The sequence below is a fragment of the Hyperoodon ampullatus genome (assembly GCF_949752795.1).
Source record: "Hyperoodon ampullatus genome assembly, chromosome: 6".
NCBI lineage: Eukaryota > Metazoa > Chordata > Mammalia > Artiodactyla > Ziphiidae > Hyperoodon > Hyperoodon ampullatus.
In genome coordinates, this window is record NC_136919.1 from 18,126,972 (window position 1) to 18,150,465 (window position 23,494).

General features: G+C 48.8%; 1 protein-coding gene across 1 annotated transcript in view; it reads right to left on the bottom strand.

Annotated features, from left to right (window-relative positions):
• The window catches only part of PAPPA (pappalysin 1), a gene marked incomplete at both ends in the record, with an annotated part of 252,378 nt that overhangs the window by 63,239 nt on the left and 165,645 nt on the right, over nt 1-23,494 (bottom strand). The window contains 5 exons of the mRNA XM_079706315.1: nt 1,948-2,131; nt 4,363-4,531; nt 11,952-12,165; nt 14,167-14,302; nt 15,252-15,365. Coding sequence (XP_079562441.1) covers nt 1,948-2,131; nt 4,363-4,531; nt 11,952-12,165; nt 14,167-14,302; nt 15,252-15,365 — 817 coding nt within the window. The remainder of the gene's footprint in view (nt 1-1,947; nt 2,132-4,362; nt 4,532-11,951; nt 12,166-14,166; nt 14,303-15,251; nt 15,366-23,494) is intronic.

Below are 23,494 nucleotides of genomic sequence, written 5' to 3' on the forward strand. Positions count from 1 at the left end.
GCGAGATGCTGCCCTGTGTTTTCAAGGGAAGAGCAAAGTGGGTATCAACAACTATCAAAATGGGGGTCCTCCTGGGGCCATGTCTACATGGTAGGGTCACCCCCTCCCCCAGAGCCAAGCAGGGGAGCAATGGCAGAAGGGCCCGAATCATTTTGATTAAGGATTATCATTAGCCACAATGAGGGCTGTACTAATCAATGCTAATTTATACACCTCCCTTTCCCAAGGGCCTCTGATTGAGAGGTGAAGTGTGATTTCCTAGTCTGGAGTTATTAACAGGTCTCACTTCTGGGCAAAAAGGGAAGGGCTCAGGTAACCTGAAAGATGGAGGGTTTACAGTTTCCACTGGTCTCTTCACCTCTTTCAGATCTCCATCTCTATAGCAGCTCAAATAAAATGATTTTACATTCAAATCTTCTTGGGTTAAAAAAAAAAATGAGGGGACCTAAAGGATGTATCCCAGAAGTGTTTCCTGCTTTTCTTTTGGGGCAGTTTAGTGAGATTGCCGGGTCCCTCATTCATTTCTTTAAAGAAACATTTCTTATGGTATTACTTTCATCAATTTATCCAGCCACTCAGTCTATACACTTCATTGAGTCTTACTATGTGTAGTAATCTTTTGAAGTTCTATATTTCCTTGAAAATGTGGGGACACTATTGACTTTCTCTAATCATCAAAATGCCTGAACCTCATGAATTTGCAATATGACATCTAAGTTAAAGGGGATTTACACACCTCCCTCCAAACTACCCCCCCCACTCCACAGAAGTCCACTCATTCCCACTCTACAAAATGATGAACCCCAAGGTAGGACACCTGCTTAGTGAGATATCATTTGGGGTGTCTGATAAAGGGGCAATGTTTCCTCCGATAAACCAAGCAAAGGAGAGAGTCCTGGCACCTGTGAGAATTGAGTACAATGTCCAAACCCAATACGCAACTAGAAGCCCAGAGCGTCGTTCGGATAATGCCGCTAACTTGCTCTGCGATTTTGTACGAGGTCCTTCCTTCCTCTCACTGGACCTCAGTTCCACCATCTTGCCAATAATCAGTTATCCCTGACTCGTTTGAAGAGCCCTTTAGTCTTGACAGTCTAGGTCACCCAGGCCAGCCTCTCACCCATTTCCAGCATAAGTCCTCTTCTCCAGTTCGCCAGGCTCTGTCTTACTCACCCAAATACCCCTAGCACGCTGCCCACGAGATCCCTGTAAGCACTTTCCGCCCAGAACCACTCCTCTCTGAGCTAGCCCTCCCTAAGGAGAAGCCGTGGCCTTTGGAAAAAGACAGACCTGGGCCCCATGCTGGAGCCCCCCACTAACAGCATGATCTTGGACAAGTTCTTTCACCTCTCTGAGCCTGGATCTCCTCCTCTGTGCAAACGAGACTAGTAATACTACTTACCTTCCTAGGCTTACTGGGCCCTAAACCTACCCAGTGAACTAGTCACATCACTTCCAAATGTTACTTTCTTAGAATCCTTTCCTTCCTTCTACCCTCCTTCCCTTCCTTCTTGTCTCTTTCCTCTTTTGCAAGATTTGAAAGATCTTACAGATGCCATACGTATCCATACTCCACTTTCCCCTCAGCTGCGCAGCAAGGCTGTCTACATAAATACAATGGGCAGAAAGGCATCAGAGGCACAGATGAAACCCTGTCCACCCCTTGGTGTTTTTTTTTTTTTGCGGTACGCAGGCCTCTCACTGTTGTGGCCTCCCCCGTTGCGGAGCACAGGCTCCGGACACGCAGGCTCAGTGGCCATGGCTCACGGGCCCAGCCGCTCTGCGGCATGTGGGATCTTCCCGGACCAGGGCACGAACCCGTGTCCCCTGCATCGGCAGGCGGACTCTCAACCACTGCGCCACCTGGAAAGCCCCACCCCTTGGTGTTTGAGCCCCAGGTGGAGGACCTGGGAGCAGCCTCCAGGTCTCCCAAGGGAAGGGCGGTACCTTTCAGCTGCGCTGGGTGGCGGCATTGGAAGGAGCACTTGCTGCCGAACGTGGTGCCCTCAAGGCAGGAGAACGAGGCAGCGTAGACGTGGTGCTGGTCCGGGACGCCGCAGTCCACCGGCTCACACACCACCTGCTTGTTCCACTTGCCCTCCGTGCAGGTCACCGTGACGCTGGGTCCTGTCTGAAAGGCGGGGGGTGGGCACAGTGAGCAGCGGCAGATGGAACCCCCCAAACGTGGCGAAACCCCCTTCTCCCCCAGGCTACGGCGCAGGCTCTTGCCAGGCGCCCAGAGATCAACGTTTAGCGTTTAGCTCCCTTTCCATGATCCCAACGACTGTTTGAAGGAGGTGTTTCAGTTCCGACTTTACAGCTGCAGAAACTGAGGCTGAGAGACGTTAAGTGATTAGCTCCAAGGTACACAGCTGGAAAAAGGATGAGTGGGAACTGAGCCCAGGCTCTTCACTGCTGTCTGGAGAGTCTCTCAGATCATTATTTCCATTCTGTGGCTGAGAACCTTAAGACTCAGACCTCTCGAGGCCTGAGGGCTTCTTTCACGAAATAGCCTCTGACACACGGCACAGCAGTGGGACACTGGCTGTTGATCTTTGTATCTTTTCTTGGCCCTGGAGGGGATTGTGTGTTTCATCCTCTAGCGCTTGGCACAGAGTGGGCACCGCCAGGGGAGAACGGAGAGCTGGATTTGGTCCTTTGTGCTATGAGATCGTGGGCAGGTCCCTTTCCTTGAGTTGTCCCTTTGGTGTTGAACCCAAGGATTGCTCTAAGAGCCACTCCTTACCCTGAGACGTGATGGTTCAATAGCTGGGAGAGGTAGACGTGAAGAAGGAACGAGCCTGGGAAAATGAAAGGGTCGACAGGGATTTGACCCAAACTAGAACATGGCAGGGCTAGGGGTGGAAGGGGGAGGCCACGCTCCAGAGCCAAGGGAGGGACTGGCATCGGCAGCCGGCACGGAGGCCTCCATTCAAGGAGGGAGCTGCCAAATCCCAGGGGACCGGGGATGCCAAATGTTGAGTTGGGATTTTAAAAGCATAGGACACGTTTCCCCTCTTAAGCACACATCCAAGGGAGGAGAGGCCCCTCACTGCCAAAACCTGCTTAATTGTTTCCACAGGACTTCAGACCTGCCGTGTCTGACACACAGAAGCAGGTGTCTAAGACAAGCAACTGAGGGTCCAAGAGGTCCCACGGGGACTGTGCAAACAGGTGTTCCCAGCAACAAGGAACGTGCCCTGTGTACCTGGAGCACGAAGTGGGAGTCCGCTGGCAGGCCCCCCAAGAGGCTGCACCTGGAATCCCCAAATCTCAGGACTTAACTAACTGCCACTCCCCTCACGCACCTGAGACCCCGGAGCCACACTGGCCGAAGCAACGTTCTGCTACATCTCAAGTCCACTCACTGCCACTACCCTCATACAGGACTCAACCCCCTTCCACACGCTCTTCTGATGACTTCCCGATGGCTCTCCCTGCGGCCAGTCTTCTGCCAGACTCCAAGCCACACGCAGGTGGGCCACTGGAAGGACCTTTATAAACCATGATCTGACCACGCCACTTCCTTCAACAGCTCCCTGCTGCCCTAAAGATGACCCTCAAACTTCTGACCAAGCTAACAGGGCCTTGCACCAGCGCAACCTGCTTGCCCCTCCAGCCTCGTTGCTTGGGTGAGTTCAGTAAAAGAAACATCTGTCTGTGGCGTGCTCCTCTTACCAATGGGCATCCACAAACCATTCCTGCCTGTGCCCAGAGCCTGCCTCCTTCCCTCCCCACAACACGCGCCCCTCTGTCTGTCTCTCTAGTTCTCAGTTTTCATGTCGCTTCTTCCAGGGAGCTTTCCTTGACTCCCCCTGTGCTTCCACAAGACCCTGCACTTCCCCTTACAGTGTTTTGCACACTGTGAGGCCATCCCTCACTCATCTTCTGCTCGGGGTCACTAGTCACTAAGCTCCTTGAGAGGAGGAACTGGGTTTATCTCAGTGACCTTTTTTCTCTAGCACCTACTATAGTATCTGGTTCCCAGTGTGCAGATGTTTGAATGAATGAATGAGCACCTCACTGACAGAGGGTTCACCTCTTCTGAAAGCAGCCCATTCGACTGTAGCAGAGTTCTGACTGTGACGGTTTCAGTCCAAAATTCATGCTCAGCCCATGGTTTTCCAGATTTGCAACCTATATGGGGACTCTGGTACACGTTGTATGCTCCTCTGCACAGGAACCACTGTCTCAGAAATCCCAGATTGACTCCCTCATTCATTCAATCCACACCTATTTATTGAGCATCTACTATGGGGCAGCAGTACTTTAAGTGCTGAGAATTCAGCAGGGAGCAGGTTCCACATCTGCTCAGCCTTTCCTGGGCTGGAGAGGAGCCCTGAGCCCGGCACCTGCACACACCTGGCTTTTGATCAGCTCATCATCCCGCTGTATCTGGAGAACATAGCCCGTCCGGCAGCTCACAGTGCACTGGGCACCGTGGTAGCGGTCACTGCTGGAGCAGTTGAGAGAAGCATTCTCCACAGCCAGCTTCGGGCAGTCAGCGGCCTCACAGGCGAAGTGCACGCAGCTGAGGAGGAAAGAAACAAGAGGGTGAGTGGGCGCTTTTTTGCAGGACGACTTGCACTCCAGCTGGAAGACAAAACCTCATGGGCTTCCTCTCCAAATCTCCGGAGGCTAAAACTGGAGACACAGAGAGTGGACAAGACTCTGGAGGCAGTGGTCAAAGTTTATCGCTAAAAGCACAGGTTATGGAAACAGACAAACCAGAGTTCAAATCCTACAGCTTGAAAACTTTATATGTTATGAATCTTCAAACCTTGCAGAACCTCAGTTTTTCCGTCTGCAAAATGGGGATCATTATGATTACGGCAAGTATTCTTTGAGTCTCTTATCTGCCAGGCACTGAGTTGAATGAAAGCCTCTTCATATTTTATAATAGTACTCACTTCCGAGGGTCGCTGTGAGAATTAAATCAGATAGTTCGGCAAAAGCACAGAGTGGGATTCCTGGCACATAAAAGCACTCAATAAATGGTAGCTAATGGTATGAATAAATCTATGCTCTATTACCTAGAAGCTGTCTAACTTAGGCAAAGTACATCATGTCTCTGAGCTTCACTGTCCTCTCAAATTCGGCCAACCTATAGGTCCATGAGATTCAACTGAGGTACTGAAAGTAGAAGTCTTTTATAAACTGTAAAGTGACTTGTGAATTGTTAGAAAAGTTGTGCAGAGATCATGCTATTCATCTTCAAGTCCGAGCTCCATGTAAGTTTCTACAGGAAGCTTCCTCGTGTCCCAGGCAAGCTCCTCTGCCGTACTGGGCCCTCCTTTCTCTAAAAGCCTGGTCTCTTGCTTCATGCATTGAAAACACAGGTCCTGGGTGCCCACCATGTGCTGGAATGTGTGCTAACCCTTAAGGAAACGGAAAAAACATAAAACCCCTGTGCTTAGGTGATCTTTCCCCTCATATTACTGTCATGCAGACGCTTAATAACATTAGTGACTATTCACCGACTGCTTATATACATGAGCTCACCCATCCTCGCGGCAACCCTATGAGCTAAGTGTTATTCATTTTACAGTTGGAAAAATCGGGGACCTGCAAGATCAAGTTACTCGTTTAAGTTCCCATCCAGATGTGTGACTCCAAAGTCCTTGCTGTTAACCTCACCTCACACCTGGACTAGAACTTCCCTGAGGGTAGAGATGATGCCTGTTTCATCTCAGTATACTTCGCACTGCCAATAAAAATGCCTTGCATGAAATAGCTGTTTCCTAAATAGCAAGAAACAAATGGTGCCAGTGTCTTGCAATAACTCTTAAGCACTTTGCAGACGCTGAGATGTTGATTTTGAACACTGAAAGCTTCCAGGAGGCAGTTCTCTCTAACTTGCCCCTCTGACTCTAACACAACGCCTGGCATACAGTATGCACAGACAGCTAGACTGCCATCCAGAGCCCCAAAGCTTCCTTTTTCCTGTTTCTATCTAGGACCCAAGGAGCGGTGGGTGGTCAAACCAACTTAAGAAGAAATTCCCAACTTTTTTCTTGGTGCCAGTTTCCAGGATACCCCACTGAGGATTTTATAGGAACATGGTTACTCAGCCCCACTCTCTATCCCCTGCTCAAAAGTATGGTAAGAATTAAAGTGGGATAAGTGGGGTGGGTGGTGCGGGGGCGGGTGTGAGGCGCTAACATCTCTAAAACTTATCACAAACAAATTCACTTTTAAGATACCCAGACAAGGGCAAGCCTTAGCTTCAGGTCTCAGACCCGCACCGATGTGAGCTCTGCAGTCTCCACATACCGCTCCCCCCCCTTTCAGAAATGCAGGGTGAGTGGGATTAAGTGACACTTGCTGAGCTGTACTGATTCTCCGCCCTTTTTCCTGCCCCTGACAGCCTCTGCGGGGCTCCATGTGGAGACTGTAGCTGTGGAGTCAACGCAGGGTCTTTGACACCAAACAATGCATCTGTTCACGTTGTGTAAGCGCTGGGGGAAAGAGCCACATGGTTCCAATTTAAATAGATTTACTCTGTAAGCTACCAGCTTCCAAGCCAGTCTTCTGAACTTTACCTTACAGTTTGGCCATTCTCGCTCTGCACTCCCAGGAGGTCCCTGGGCTCCCATCTGATGACCACCAGGGGGGCTCTGGGAACCCTTTTTGAAAGACAATGGCTCTGGGCTTCTCTGGGGCCATTAAGATAAAAACAGCACCCTCCCTCCTTCTGTGCTTATTAAGGTTCTTCTTTGTAGGAAAAGGATAAACTGGAAAACTTGGTTTCCTAGAATGGAAAGAACCTACAGCTTAGCAAGTGGGCAAATCTGGGAGCCCCAGCTTGCCCTTTATCAGTTGTTTGATCTTGGAAAGTTATGTAACACCCTGAGCCTCAGTTTCCTCCTCTGTCAAGTGGAGGTGATAAAACGATCCACCTCTCAAGACTGTCAAAACCAGGGGACATGTGAGCCACTGGCTCATCCATTCAACACACTTGCCTGGGGCTCTCGCTGTGCAGCAGACACTGTTCTAAACACTAGGGCTACCGTGGAAGAGTCCTGTCACCGTGTGTATTTGAGGAGGGAGGACATGTGCCCCAAAAAAGTAATCGATAAGCTTGTTTTAGATAGTGATGCATATCGTAAGGGCACTAAACCCAGGTGACTTTATAGAGGGTGACTGTTAGGGGAGGGGTGGTCAGGGCACCACGCACAGAGGGGTCAGGGGAAGCCTCCTCGGGGACACCTGAACTAAGACCTGCATGAGATGAAGGGATTAGCCATACAAAGGTTTGGGGCAGGGCTTCCCTGGTGGCGCAGTGGTTGAGAGTCCGCCTGCCGATGCAGGGAACACGGGTTCGTGCCCCGGTCCGGGCAGATCCCACATGCTGTGGAGCGGCTGGGCCCGTGAGCCATGGTCGCTGAGCCTGTGCGTCCGGAGCCTGTGCCCCGCAACAGGAGAGGCCACAACAGTGAGAGGCCCGCGTACCGCAAAAAAAAAGGTTTGAGGCAGAAGGAATTCCAGGCAGAGGAAGGGCATGTGCAAAGGTCCAGCACGGGTTGGAGGTCAGCGTGTTTGCAGAGCTGAAAGGTCAAGGCATGAGAAATGCTTTAGCAGCTATGACGCTCCACGAGAAGGCGATCTCTCTCCTCTGGCTCTTTCTACTATGAAGGAAAACATTCACTGGTCAGATGAGTTACCTGACCAAACAGGTCTATGCTCTAACGGGGAGGGCAGCTTTGGGTCAATGAGACCAGTCAGTTTTCTTCATTGCAGGACTTCTCAGAACCTTGAACGTTCTACTGCACATGGTGGGTTTTCAGAAGGGACTCGTGTGCGCATCGTTTTCCAAGCTCGGATAGCCTTTCTTCGCGGCATGTTTCTTAGGACTAGTGTCCTCCAGAACACACGTTAGGGAATGTGGAGTCCCTGCTTTTTCAGCACATTTGTCTAAACCTGGCCTACAGGAACACGAAGGAAAGGGGAAAAGGAATTAAGAGTAACAGGTATCGGCAGCTGTGTTTTACCTCCATTATCTTCTCTGCATCCTCACCATAACTCCATGAGGTAGTGTTACTATTCCCATTTTTGAGAAGAAGAGATTAAGACTGAGCGAGTTTAAATTGCTTGTCCAAAGGCACTCGGCGTGGACAGAATTCCAGCACGGATCTGCCTGTCTGTCCCTAAGTCCCTGCTCTTCCCTTCGCTGTCCCATTAGTTGGAAAGGGTTGTGTGAACACATTGTCCAAAAATGATAAACATTACCCCAACCACCCATCCCAGATAACTCCCTGACGCAGCTCTGTCATTTCTGAAACACAAAAACAAAAATCAAAACAAGGAAAACAAAACAAAACAAGAGGCTCTGCCTTCATTAAAAAAAAGTGGGGGGAGGATTTCATACCAGTGATGGGCTGTCACTAAAAATAACAAAAGAAGGGGAAAAAAGAAGACATTCCTCAGAAGGGAGGAAAGTGGCTGATGCCAGTGGGGGAAGGAACCCAGGTAAATTTTACCCAAAAAATTCTCACAACCTGGGTGAAGGTGGAAACACCCCCTTCTCCCCATGCAGAGATCATCAGATACTTATGAATTTTCTTTTCTTCTTATATATATTTAATTCATTTACTTAGAGACTCAAGTTCCATGTAGAGGTAGGTCCTTAAGTGATCCCACAGTCAGCCCTCCAACTGCTGCCCCTGTGGTCAACTGAAAGGGCCCCCAGTCGTGCATAACGGGGGACAGTATGTACCCCTCAACCCCAGGACAGAGAAGGCCAGAGGTTAAAGGGCTGGTGGGGGCTCCTCTCCTGGCTCTGTCTCCTGACCCACGGCTTAACTTCTGTGGCTGCTTAGCTGCAATCATGCCATGGGCTGTGGAGATAATAACAGGCAGATTGTTTATAAATCCTTCTGAGCTGCTCACATGGGGACAGCCAGAAAGACAGCACGCTCGACACTGGAAAACGAAGGGAAAACTACTCTTGGCACACCAGCTTCGGGATCGCTAGAGAAGCGAGGCTGAGAGAATGATCAAGATAAGACTCGTTTTCCTGCCCAGCAACGAGGCTCCTGCGGGAAGGGACCCTAAAAGGCTCTTCTACCTTGCAGTTCTAGAAGCGAGCCGGTGATGTGGTGGGTGCAGCCCTGGGAGGCAAAGTCAGCAGCTGCGGGTCCGGCTGACCATTCGAAGGGCCAGGTGAGCCGAGAGGGGTGCGGCCAGTGGGAGGCCACCTGCCGGCCAGAGCAGGTTCTCTCGTCCCACATTGCCAAGCGGGACCGAGGGCCTGGTGTTTCCAAATCCTCCGATGTGTTTAAGAGGAGGAAGAACTGTGGTCTTTAATACTTACTCTTCTGATAGTTAAATGCTACAACTAATTAAAGAAGAGGCCGGATGAGGGCCAAACAAACACAAGTTGTTGGTGGCCTAGTCTGGCCTCCGGGACACAGCTCTGTTTTGACACCTCTGATGGGGAGGGAAGAGCTTTGACCTGCAAGTCCTGAGAACTGGATTCCAATGCCATTGGGTTCTGCATCCTAACCCACTGGGTGATGCTGGGAAACACTTCCTCCACCTGGACCTTTGGTTTCCCATCCTCCAATGAGGACACAGAACAAAAGAATCTCTTCCAGCCTCGCAGCTTTCGGGGATCAGGTTAGCGTCAGGACAAAACAATATATATAATATGTAATTCCAGAGCCCCTTGGAATGAGAACACATAGACTTTGATAATCCCAAGATGGCTGCATCTCCATCACTTAGCTCAATCTCACTGACTAAATGCTCACCAGTGAACAGCCAGGAAAAATCCCTTTCTCTCCTGGATGTGCCTGGTCCTGGTGGGCAGGGTGTGGCTCTTAGGGGCAGACAAAGTGGGATTTTACCTCCCATTGCCTGGATGGCCTTGACACGCTCCCTCTGTCCATACCTCACTGGACAGGGGTGATCATGAAGCCAGTGTGGGTCCCTTCCTCTTCCCTCTCATCCCTCCTAGTTCTTGAGAATCACAGACTGTTTGAACTGAAAGGAACCACAGAGAACACGGACCCATCGCCATCGTTATTTCACACGCGGGGAGACTGAAGCCCAGAGAGGAGGAGGGCCTGGAACGTTCCGCCCCAGTTCAATGGTTTTCCATAGCAGGGCAAAGAACTCAGCACATACTTATTGACGGACTTGCTTCCAAGGTTAGACACGTCTTACTGTTTACTTCGGGCACGGGAACTGCTAATTAAGGATTCAGAGAAGCCAGTGCTGGGCTCAGTGAACTCGGGGATGGTCTGGGTGGCTGGCTGAGGATGAGAAAGCATTGCAGAGAAGGTCTGATGGATTTGCATTTTCCGTCGACATTGTTTCCCTGGGTTCTGAGAATTAACTTACTTTTACAGCCTGGGGAGCCAGGGATGAAAAAGCCCTCTCAGGGTGAAATACAACAACGAGTGATATTTAAGGAGCTCTTTTGCCTCTGAAGGATTGCGACAGACTTTGCACAACAGAAGCTAGAGACAGTGGGTGCAAAACGATGTGGGTTTTGCAACCACCTTTTGTGTCCTCTGTGGTAGCAGGGGCATGGGAAAGGCTGAGGTCCTCCTCCCCACTCCTCCTTCCTCTCCTCCCAGGTATACAGGTCAGGGCTGAATTACCTTTCAGAGGGCCTCGCTCGGCGGGGAGCCCACAGAGACCCCAACTCTTTAAACAAATGTCAGAGATGATGTGGGACCCTGAACCAGTCCTTCCGCTTGTGAAAACCCAGAGGGTAACATGGAAGTTTGGACACTGTGGATGTACCAGATGAGCTCTGGGGCTTCTCCCAGCTCAACTCTAAGAACTTTATGCGGAATTCTGTGCAGAAAAGCACCACCATCGCATCAGAAAGTGGTGATAAATACTCTCTATCAATACATCATCTTTGCACAGTGCTTAATAGTTCGTAAGAGCACTTCTGCCTGCAGTGCACCATGTAATCCTCACGACCACGCTATGGGGTAGATATTATCACCCGTTTTTATTCCAAAACAGACAACTGAGACTCAGAGAAGTGAAGTGCCTGGTCCAAGGACACAGTCAGGAGGGGCAGATTCAAACCCAGGTACGAGTATCATTAAAGCTCATATTCTTTCTAGGAAACAGCATCCTCTCTTAGCTCCAAACTAGGTGCATGAACAGATGCCAGATCAAAGGTACTGATGGAGCAATGTCACGCAGTTAAAAGACAGACGCCGACGGGCTTCCCTGGTGGCGCAGTGGTTGAGAGTCCGCCTGCTGATGCAGGGGACACGGGTTCATGCCCCGGTCCGGGAGGATCCTATGCCACAGAGCGGCTGGGCCCGTGAGCCATGGCCGCTGAGCCTGTGCGTGTGCTCCACAACAGGAGAGGCCACAGCAGTGAGAGGCCCGTGTACAACACACACACACACACACACACACACACACACACACACCGAGACCACGGGGAGAATCTCTCAGGAGCTAGGTGTGGGGAAGACATAGAGGTTTACCCAACCCTGAAATATACAGTGCAGTGGCGTGAAGCAAATAGTAGTCCCCCGGCATCCCCCCCCTAAATGTAGGAGGGTTATGACGCTTGCCTGTGCTACTTAGGAAGCAGAACACATTCCAGTATTTCAGAGCTGAAAGAGAGCTAAACCACCTCTCCTCTCTTCATTCAAATGAGGATGCTGAGGCCCAGAGAGGGAAAGCGATGTCCCCAGGTCATCCTGCGGGCCACCGTCAGCTCCGGGACTGCGAGCCAGGTGAAGGAGGGCTTCTTTCCACAACATGTTCCTGCTGCCCTCCCTCACCCCTGGAATTCAGAGACGTGTGGGCCTCCCGAGCCCAAAGGCAGGGTTGACCAGAGGCCAGAGGGTAGGGAAGGGAGAAACACACAGACTTTTTACTGCAACACATATGGCTGCCCGGTTCCAGAATCCCTTCTTCTCCACTTGGCTACAAAACGGCCCAGGGCGAGCCGACCCAGGGTGTCTTACCTCTGCTCGGCAGAGCTGTAGGTCTCCCCTCTCTGGCAGCTGCTCAGGGTGACGGGGTCAAAGTTGTCGAAGGAACGGAGGGCCACCCCCGAGATGGCGACCAAGGGTGAACTGAAGCTCACACGTACCGCCTGGCTGTGGTAGAAGGGCTGGCTGAGGTCGTGGACCACAGGGATAATCAGGGGATTGTTCCTGCAGCTCAGAACATGGAGGCCTGTCAGGGGAGACAGAGGGCCGAGGGGCCAGGCTCATTACTCACGGCCAGTCACGCCCTCCCCAACGGGCCCTTCCCGAAGCCCCCAGACCCTTTCATGTCACTGCACAAAAGCACCATTGGGTGGCCGGTGGGGATTTTGAGTTTGATTGAAAGTTTCTTTGTCTGCCTTTTTCTCTTGGTTCCAAATCTTTCCAAGCCCCTTGCCTCACTGCCCCCTAAGCTTTCCCTTCACCTAGGGCTCACAGCCCCTCCCCCTCCCCCCAAATGGCCACCCCTTGGCCAAGCACCACTGGCCCTCACTTCCCTCCCACATTGCATGAGGGCTTGCTGGTCTGAGTTGCTAGTTTTCAGGCTGCCTTCCCGGTCTGTCATATAAATGATGGAAATAATTCACAGAAATAAGTCATTCCTGGGGTAAAAAGCCTACCCTCATTTTTAATCTAGGAATCTGGGAGCAGTTCTTGTGAGGTAAGGACCTCTGTACCCCTTCTGCAAAGAGGAGACAGAGAATCGTGACCAGGAGGTGGCTGTCCAGAGGGAAACAGAAAAGCAAGCCATATAAAGTCCAAGGAAAGTCCAAACTTGCTTCACTCAGAAGCTCTCAGTTCTTTCTAGAAGTCCCCAGGCTTCAAAAAGGAAGTGGGGAGGGAGAGGGACAGGGAGAAAAGGTACATCAGAAGGGGAGGGAAGGGAATGACGGGGTGGGTTGGAGTTCAGTAAAACTGAAGCTGGCCTTGGTGTTTGATGGACGTCAGTTCAATTTTTGGCTTAGCCATTTCTTTACTATGTGAATCCACTGAAGCCCTAACACGCACTCACTCAGTGCCTGCATCTAAAGAATGGGATGATCCTAACCGTGTCCTGGGAGGCCTGATCTTTTGGGACGTGAGGCTCCCAGTCCAGCAGGTCCCCTTCTGTGGTCTACTGTCTTAGAGCTGCAGAGCCTCTGCAAGGGGTGCCAGGATGCTGAGGACACAGGACAGGAGACCCAGTGGGGAGGGACATGTGGACACCCCAGGCATCAACTAGCAGGGTCTCAGGACCTTCGCTGGAACGTGACTCTTCCCCACTCCTCTGAAAGTCTCTCCGCAGAGCCCTTTGTGATGCCAGGACAGCTATGAAAATATTTGCTTCTCACTTAGGGACATTTCCCAGGAATCCAGATAAATCCAGAAGGGTTTTCTTCTTCTTGCTTATTAACGTGTTCCCCCTTGCCTTGAAAACTAACCAAATAAGTAAACATAAAAACAAAACAAAACCCTTCCTCCTGCCTTGGCTTCTGCTTGACCCTGAAGTGACCCCTTGCATGCTTGCTTCCTACGGGTCTTTGAAATGAGCTCCCTGTGGAATGGTGCGGGCACAGCTTTGAAGCCTGGACTTCAGCACTGGCTTGGAATTCCAAACTCCTGGCCTGGCTGCCCAGAGGTAGACGGGGCAGGGTGTCTGGGAAGTGTGGGAGGGGGTGATGGGACTTCCTGAGCGCTGGGTGCTGTGCTCTGCACGGGTCACAATGTCTCAAGTAACGGCTCGTTTACTATCACGGACACCACGGCTATAGGGTAAATAGCAGCAGGCGATGATTCTGAAAACCTGGCTCCCCGGCTGTCCTGCTGGCTCCTCCCATGTGGCCCGGGCCTCTCGAAGCCTCTCTTTGGGTCTCGGGTGATGACACACATAATGGGAAAGAACCTTTATTCAGTCTCCTTCCCAGGGTCTTTTGAGGATCTCACGGGATGCCTGAGGGTAAAGGCGCTGGGTAGAAGGCAGCTATTGAAAGGAGGACTTGGACATGAACCCCTGATGCCCATACCTGTCAGATTCGGGCTTCTCTGGATACACAAACACATCCTGATTTGAAGGCAACCAGAATGGCAAATAGAGAAGCAGGAAAGAGGAAAGGGGAGGAAAGAACTCATCCTCAGCCGATTCTTACAACCACCCGCAGGCATATGCAGAAGCAGGTACCGAGAGCACGCCGCACCTGAGGGCAACGCTCACCTAGATCGTGGCTCTGGTCTTTGGTATCAAGCAGCTGGACGCTGATGGTTTCCTGCTTTTGATCCCCATAATAGGTCCCATCGGTCACCAGGTGGACAATGACAGCTGCAGCAACCATTGGCTGAGAAAAGTACGCCTGAAATGCAGACAACATAGGAGGCTCACTCGTGCAGCCAGGCACGCGGTGCGGAGGCAGCCACGGGGCGGGGCTTTTGAGGAGAATCTTCCATTTCAGGAGCTGGACTACTTATCACGGTCCCATGATGGGAACAGGGGGGCAGTGAAACCTCAGAGTGAAGAGCACAGGCTCTGAGGTCAGAGATGGTTCTAACGTTGGCTCTGCTCTTTCCAGGCTGTGTGACGTCCACTGGTGGCTGTGCTGCTCTGGGCCTAAGTTCCCTCGCCTCCAAGTGATGGATACGTCAATAGCTACATCACAGGATGGCTGGGAGGCTCCAGTAAGATACTGATAATAAGGGGTCTGGCAAACATTAAAACCGCGCAAAATCGTACTTATTATTATTCATCACTTCTCCATGCTAACTAACCTCTGTACTACGTGCCGAGCAGACAAAGGTAAATAAGATATATGCCCTTGCATTTCTGTGGACGGTGGAGTTCAATGCAGGTCAGTAACACACAAATCAAAACTTGAAACAATCACAATCCACTGTCAGGAAGATGGGCCCATAGACAGCTATGGAATACCATGGCACTTGACAAGAGCCATCCAATAGATGACCACACATGGAGGACTAGAAGGGAAAGGACAGTCCCTTCTCTCTGTGGGGGTCAGCGAAAACTTCAAGGAGAAGGCAATTTAAAAGGCCTTGAACAATGATGGTCTTCCAGGCAGATAAATGGTATCTAAACTCTTGGCCAAAATAAGAGTGAATGAAGGTATCCCATGAGCAATTAAGGGATTCCACTCCAGGAAGCATCCCGCTGCTAAGTGTTTTCTTCTCTGTCCTTACAATTAACACCCTCAGTGGGTAGACAAAGCCATCTTGAGAAAGGGTCACAAGAGGCAGTGCCTCCTGGGGGCCACTGCTGGAGAATCTAAGGCTCTGAAAGCTTTGACTTACCCGGAGCCAGAAAGTGGTCTGAGCCAGCTGGGAGTACGGGTAGCTGATGGTGCAAGGGTACCAGGCATGCTGGGAAATGCCTTCACTGAGATCTATCACCTTGGTTCGACACACCTGGAAAAAGATAAAGGGAAACAAATGTTTTAGGGGGTCTCAGAGGTTGAGTTAAATTCAACTCGACAAAACTTTACTATCCACCTAGTTTGTTCTTGACACTGCAGGAAGAAATAGGGATGAACTGACAAGAGTCTATTCCAGGAGCTCACATTCTAATGTAGAAGAGAAAATCTTCAATGTTATTAAGGAAAGAACAGGTAACACATTTTGGTGGTAGAGATGTCAGAGACATTCTCGTGGGGACGAGTCCTGGAAGAGTTGACATTTGAGTTGGGTCTGGAAGAATAGGGTAGCTACGAAAGGAAGGGCATTGCACATGCAGGGAATAGAAGCAAGGGCTCAGAGGAAAGCAGAAGCCCAGAATGATTAGTGACTAGCTGCCTGGTATAACAGAGCTTGGGGAAAGTGGCATCAAAGGCAGGCCTGAGGGCTTGGATCTCACAGACTCTTGAATGTCAAGCAGACCACTTTAGAGCAAATCCGTAAACTGTGCTCAGAGCTATATTAATGACAGAACAAAGACTATGACAATGTGAGCATTTGCTTTCCCCAAAGAAAATCAGCTCTACCATTTGTATAGATTTGCACATACACACACACACATTCATTCTCAATGATAGATATTTCAAATGGTATTAAAAGAAACATGAAGCATGTATAGACAAGTAGTATTGCTCAAACTGAGGAGTATCTTGTGTATCCAAATGTCATCTCATTCCATTGGTTCAATCATTCATTCCAATAACATTTATTGAGTAACTGCTATTTGCCGAGCACTCTGGGACAAGATGGCAGACGGGTCAGATGCTACGGAGCTTAGAGTGACACTGTGTACAGACATTCATCAAGTAATCACATATGCATACATTACTATAAATTGTAGACTAGAAAAGAGCTATGATGGAAAAGGAGAGGAACAGCTGAGATGTTCTTGAAATCGGTCAGACTTTTTGCAGAAGGTCATCCCAAGTTAGAGCTTTTCCTTGGCCCTCTGATGTGGCTCCTCTCTCCAATCTTCCCCAGGAATTTGGGCCTGTCATTCCACACCTGCAGGTCTCAGGCTATGGATCTAAAAAGTAAGGCCAACCTAAAGAACTCTAAGGTCTTATAAGCTATGAAAAAAAGTGAGATCATCTAATCTCAATCATGTAAAAGAAACATACACGTGTAAAACAAAAAAAAGAAAGGGAAAAAAATATATATACAAGGATCAAGACTATCCGTTCCAGCCATATCTATAGTAGCAAAAGATTAGGGAGAGTTTATATGTTCACCTGTTGAAGAAGGGATGAATAAAATATGATATATTTATATGATAGGATTCTGTAAGCAAAAGAATATTAAAGAGGACTGAATGGGATTCAAATGTAGCAATGATCCTAACAATACGTAACACCTGGTTCAGTACAGACCCCGGCCAGGCAACATGGAAGCCCTATTTGTGAGTTCATAGATCCCAACATGGGGAGACTGCAAAAGCATAACACTGAGTCACTAAAAAAGAACAAGGTGTAAGTGCATTATGACTCTATTTATAAAAATCATGCAGGGCTTCCCTGGTGGCTCAGTGGTTGAGAGTCCGCCTGCCGATGCAGGGGACACGGGTTCATGCCCCGGTCCGGGAGGATCCCGCATGCCGCGGAGCAGCTGCGCCCGTGAGCCATGGCCGCTGAGCCTGCACGTCTGGAGCCTGTGCTCCGTAATGGGAGAGGCCACAACAGTGAGAGGTCCGCGTACCACAAAAAAAAAAAAAAAAAAAAAAAAATCATGCAAAGCGAGACTATACCCAGGGATTCATATACATGAGTGTAGAAGAATTAAAACTAGCATGGAAAAGTTACACATCAAATTCACTTATCAAAGTCAAGCTGAAACACATGGCTGCACTGTAATCCACACTTGGAAGATGCAATGCTTTTTTTTTAAATAAACTTTTTGTTTTGGAGTAATTTTATATTTACAGGAAACTCGCAAAGGTAATACCAAGAGCTCCATATATGCTTTACTCAATTTCCCTTAAAGTTAACATCTTCAGTTTATTCTTGAAACCTCAAATGGAAGAAGAAAAGTTTTTTGTCACCTGGGAAGTTCTGCAATGGTGAGCTGGATTAGAGACTTGGTTCTTGTTCACACTCCCTCACAATTTGATGTGTGATTATGGACTAGTTATCTCCGCTCTGTGGACCTCGGTTTACCTTTCACATCTGAATGTTGGATTGGGTCATAGGTTTTCAAGGTGTTGCCTATGGATTCCTAGGGTTGCTTGGAGGTGTCAGTCTAAGGGTCAGGATGTGAGAAGATGTACTTAGCTTCTGCTCCATTGTTTCAACCAGAGCATCTTCACTCAACTGTTTTATATATCAAGCTGCCTTGTAATGTTTCATGAGAGCTTCGCTGCTTTAAAAACATTGAAAAGTACTGAAACTTGTTCATTGCCAAAGTTTCCCTCCCCCCTCCCCAAGGTGTCAGTGGGTCCTGGGAATACAGTATTAGTTTCCTGAACGTCACAGGTAACGTCCTAAGGAGAGTAAAAGTGCCAAGAATCAGCCATCTCACTGGCCAGGAATTAGGTGTCGGCTTTGGTTACTCACATCTCTAGAAGCCTAATACCGAAGAGACTACGGGTAAAACAAGCCACTTTAATGGGCTGGAAGACGTTTTTCAAGTTTATTTATTTTTTCTCGAAAACAACTGAGACTGAGCTCATGCAGCTCTGCCAGGGGATTGTGTTACATTTTTACAACAGTGCGAGACTTTGCATAAACTATCTATGGCATTTGAAATCCAGGCCAGCAATTTGACATGTAGCATTTTGGAATTCTTTCCCCTTGTGTACTTAGCTGCCTGTCCCCCAGTAGAGAGTGGTGGAGCACATCTCTGGAGTGCTAGAGCAGGGGGCTTATCTCTGCATCTACAGCATTCACAGTCAGAGAAGTCTGGGACTTGAACAAAGCCCTCTCGCTACTTAAACACAGTTTCCTCTTATCTTGTCAGCTCTATCAACACCAGACAGGACTTCAGAGGAACGTGCTGCTGTTATTTTATTCTCCTGGTTTCCTATTTAGCTTTGTGTTTGTTTCAGGCTGGCTGCGATCCTGACCAGGGACAGTCAAAGTAGATCAGAGAGGAACAAACAAATCCAGCTGAACCTTTGCCCAAAGCCCCAGCTGATCTTAAAACCATCTGTGCTCCTGGGGAGGTACGGGGAGGCTGCAAACACTCACAAGCCCCCAGCTTTTACAGACCTTGCATGAATTTGCTCATTCAGCAGCCATTTATGGAAGACGTATGGCACACCAGGCTCTCTCTGAGAGGAAAAGAGCCTTGCCTTTGGCCAAAAGGATGGTCACATACCTGAGTGTCATCCCAAGGTACCTGATTCTGTGGGGATGCCCCGCTTTCATCCACCCACTTTTGTGCACCTTCTAAAAAAACAAATCCAATTCCATAAAATATTACTGAGCAGCGTAGACTTGACTGAACATTTTGTGGGGGAGCGAGCAGGAGAGTTACATCGCGCACCCCACGTGGACTCAAGCTCTCACACCATCACCCCAGGTTCCCCCTCACTCACCATCACCTTTGCCCAGTTTCTTCAGTGACCTTTCCAAGCTCTCCCACTCCCTCTCCCTTCCCGATCCGCACTTCTCTCAAATCCCAGGCAGAGCTGTTCAGCTCTCCCTCCCATTCTCTGACACACAAATCCTTCACACGATGCCAAGGGCTGTACCTTGCCGCCCCCAGCCCCAGAGAGGTCAGGGGGGTGATAAGAGGAACCTTTTTAGCCTCTCTGTCATGCTGCTGTGAACAAGATCTGCTCCTTCCCTATACATCACGGAGGCTCTAGAAACATATTGGCAGCCTCTAGGCTTCAGGTTCTTCTAGAAAGGTAAGGAGGGGGTCTCCTCTAGCTGAAACTGATCTTTCTGCACTGCGTACTCCCATGTTCACTGCAGCATTATTCACAATAGCCAAGATGTGGGAACAACCTAAATGTCATCAGCAGATAAATGGATAAACTAAATTTGGTATATGCATGCAACGGAATAGTATTCAGCCTTTAAAAAGAAGGAAACCCTGCCATATATGACCACAGAGATGAATCCTGAGGTTATTCTGCTAAGTGCAACAAGGCAGCCACAAAAGGACAAATACTGCATGATTCCACTTATATGAGGTACCGAAAATAGTCAAACCCATTGAATCAAACAGTGGAAGGGTAGCTGCCAGGGGCTGTGGGGAGAGGAAAAAAGGAGTCGCTAGTCAATGTATAAATCAACAAAAAGTTTCAGTTAAGCAAGATGATTAAATTTTAAAGATCTGCTCTACAACACTGTACCTATGGTCAATAATATTGTATTGTACACATAAAAACTTAAGAGGGTAGATTTCTTTTAAAGTGTTCTCATCACAATAAAATGAAATAAAACAAATATTGTTTTGAATGACTCAGCTACTGACATTTACTGAATTATTGAATACATTAATAAATAAATGATCCAGTGAAGGGGCAAAAAGAGAAATTCATAGAACATTGCTAGGCCAAGAGCAGATGTGTGGCTGGGCTTGCCAGCATCCTCACTTAGGTCTTTTCAGGGTTGGAGGAGGAATGATCCAGCATCTTCTTGATTACTTCATGGACAGAGAACTCACTTCCATTTACAAACAGCCCAGTTTACCTTTGGGCAGGTTCTTCCCAACAGCCAGGGGAATATGTCTGGCTGCACTTTCTCCTACTCTTTTCTCTAAGCAGCAACACTTACACGCTTCCTTATTTTAGAGTTTTAGAGTTAGAAGGACTTCAGTAGGTTATCTGCTGAGACCATTCCCTTTTCAGTGGTCAAGGGAGGGCAGGTGTCTTGCACAATATAAGACAGCTAGTAAGTGGCAAAATTGATATGAAAGTACAAATTTTTCTGGTCCCCAGAACTGATGCCCTGCCCTCACCTATGTTCTGCACCCTCTACATCGTACCTTTGCTGTGCAGAAATATCTCCAGTGAGATTTCTACCCCTCCCCCAAGAATTCATGGCAGGAATTCAGGTGCCCATGTTGCTCTCTTCTGCAGGAAGCCCAGCCCTATGTCTTGGACGGAAGCGGAGAAGGTCACCACCTTTCATCCCTATCTTAGGGCCTGCAGGAACCAAGGGGTGAGCAACCCCGTTTTCCCCTTGACCTTGAGGGGGAAGGTCTCGTCTTTAGCACACTCCCTTAGATTCTCTGTCATCTTCAGAGATATCTGTGCTTACTTCAAATACCAAACAAGAGACACAGGGGACCTGGGCTGTTTCTGGCTGTCACTTATTAGCTGGACATCCCTCCCACCCTGTCTCCCCATCTGTGAGGTGTAGTGGTTGCCCCCGGTGCTTAAGGACACCCACAGTAATACTATCCACCAAGGTCTCACGGTCACAGTATCATTTAATCCTCTCAACTACTCTGTGAAGTTGGAATGATCCCGTTTTTCTGATGAGGAAATGAGGCAAAGAAGCTTTAACGAACTCTTTCAAGGTCATATATCCAGTTGTGTATGAGCACTGATGCTGGACTCTGATCCCTGCGATTCCACGTTCTGTGTACTCAATCACATGGCCCCACGGCTGCTGTTGTCTTGGTTAAAACCTCCGCTTCCGCTGATGGAGAAGAGGGTACCGATTGCCACCCTCTTCGTCTCTAGTCACTCCACACACTGCACTCTCCCTGCTCCAAAGGTCCCCATAATTAACTTTCCAGAGTGAAAAATTCATCACATCGCCTTGTTACTTATCACACCCTCCACGGCGGTCCATGGACCACAGGATGGAACATTTCCTAGACACGGCTTACAGAGGCCTTCGGGAGCTGGTTCCAGCCGTATCCTCACGTTCACGGCCAGCTGCGCTCCTGCCTCACGCGGCGGGCAGGCATCCATGCAGCTACACCGTGGTGCTCACTTCCCGCTGGAGGACCCTTCCCCCCAACACGCCGTGGACTCCACCAGTGTGATGCCGTGCCCAGATTTCCACCCCACTGCAGTGGACGGCCCATTCCGTGAAATACTACACACACTTCAAAGCCAGTCTCAAATATCAGCCCTCCTCAGAAAGCCTTGGCTCACCCCCCAGGCAGAATTAATCGCTCCCTCTGATGTGTCCATATAGTTCTTTATATATACCTCAGTTACAGCACTTGTCAAGTTGGATTATAGTTGTTTAGAGCCTAGTCTTATCCCTTTAAACCCTGAAGGCTTCAAGGTGAGAACCATGTTTTATTTATCCTCAAATAAATCCTAGCAGATTGCCCAGCACACAGGACACAAGAGGTACCCAGTGAACAACAATAACAATAGCAGTGTATATACCGTACTGACTGGCTGTTCTATGCTGGCCACTGCTTCCAGGACTCCATATGCACGAGATCACGCAACCTTCAACTCTGTGAGATAGTACTGCTATTATACCCATTAAATAGATAAGGAAATATGAATATAATATATTTATAATATAAATATAATATACCTATATTTATAATATAAATGTAATATATTTATAATATAAATATATTACAAATATAATATATTTATATTATATAAATATAATACCCATTTAATAGATAAGGAAATATAAATATAAAAATATACTTGTATTTATAATATAAATATATGCTTATACTTATAAATATTATACTTATATTTATACTATAAATATATATTATAAATATATTACAAATATATTTATATAAATATAGTATAAATATTATACCCATTTAATAGATAAGGAAACTGAAGCCCAATAGTTCACCTAAGGTCACACAACTAGTTAGTAGAACCAGGATTCAAATCCAGGCGCAAACTCCACTCTTACCTGTAGATCCAACCTGAAAAGGGTCTGTCTACACATTGCTCAGGGCTGTTCCGGAAGATGGACTTGGGAATTTTTTTTGTTGCTTCTCCGGGAAGCCTCTTCAGCAGACAAAAGCAGGGCCTTACAGCTCTGCCCTGGGGTGGGGCTGTTGGCTGAAAGAGCCCAAGATGGCCAGGCTCCGGGGACCTGCCTCCTAGAGCTGACTCAATGGCTGGCTTCCTCTGACACTCATCCTCCCCACTTGTAGAAGGACAGAGTAAGATGGATCCCCAAAGGGCTTTTCTGTTCTGACATTCTGCCAGTTTCTGATGTCCAGCTTCTTCCAGCGAGAGCTGCTGAAGAGAGTTGATTCTGCAGTGAAGTGTGATCCTCCTGTGGGCCTGAGCTGACTCATGGATCCCATGTCTCTGGTCCTCTGAGGCCAAAAGCCAGCTAATATCACAGCCGCCTTTTCTGTCTAAGACAACTGGAGAAGTAACCTAAAAGTTTACTGCAGCCATTCCAGCAATGTGTTTCCTGTTTTTTGTTTTCTTTTCTTTTTGTGCATGCTGCAAAAGAGCTGGAGGGTCTTCTCCCAAAGTTTTGACATCATTGGATGTTTGAGCCGGGAAGCTCCTCGGGGATCTGATTCTGCCATCACATCTGACAGACAGGTGGGGGATAGAGCTCAGTGGGGAACAGAGAGACTGGCTTGAAAGAACGCTGTAGGGTCCTCTGGGACGGGCCTCGGCTGACAGCAGCAGAGGCCTCTGCGGCCCCAGGACGTGGGCCCTTTCGTCCAGGCCAGGCACCGCCAGCCACTACAGCCAGCACCCACCTCCAAACCTCCTCCCTTGCAGAAGACTGCTTTCAATTAGAGGAGTTAACGATGTCTTGCTTTCAAAGGGTTTTTAAAATCCAGTTTATCTTCCACCCACACACGATGTACACAAAGGCGGGGGACGGAGAGAGAAGAGGGGGAGTGGGAGTTCTGGTATTTTCCCACACAGGGGAGATGCCTTGAGGTTTCTATTGAATTTCACTTTTACAGATTTACATGCCCTTTTGTCAATCACAGGAGGGAGGAAGTGCCCGTCAAACCTCTAGCCCATCCTCTCCAATTTCCTCTTTCAATTCAAAGGGACCTGGGAATGGGCCTCACAGAAAAAGAGAGGAAAAGGAATAGGGAGCGGGGAGGGTGGGGTGCGTGCTGACAATAACAATACACGTTAGCGTAGAAGCGCATGCACACGCGCGCACACACACACGGTCCCCGGGCAGCCTTTCCAAATATTTCTACTTAGG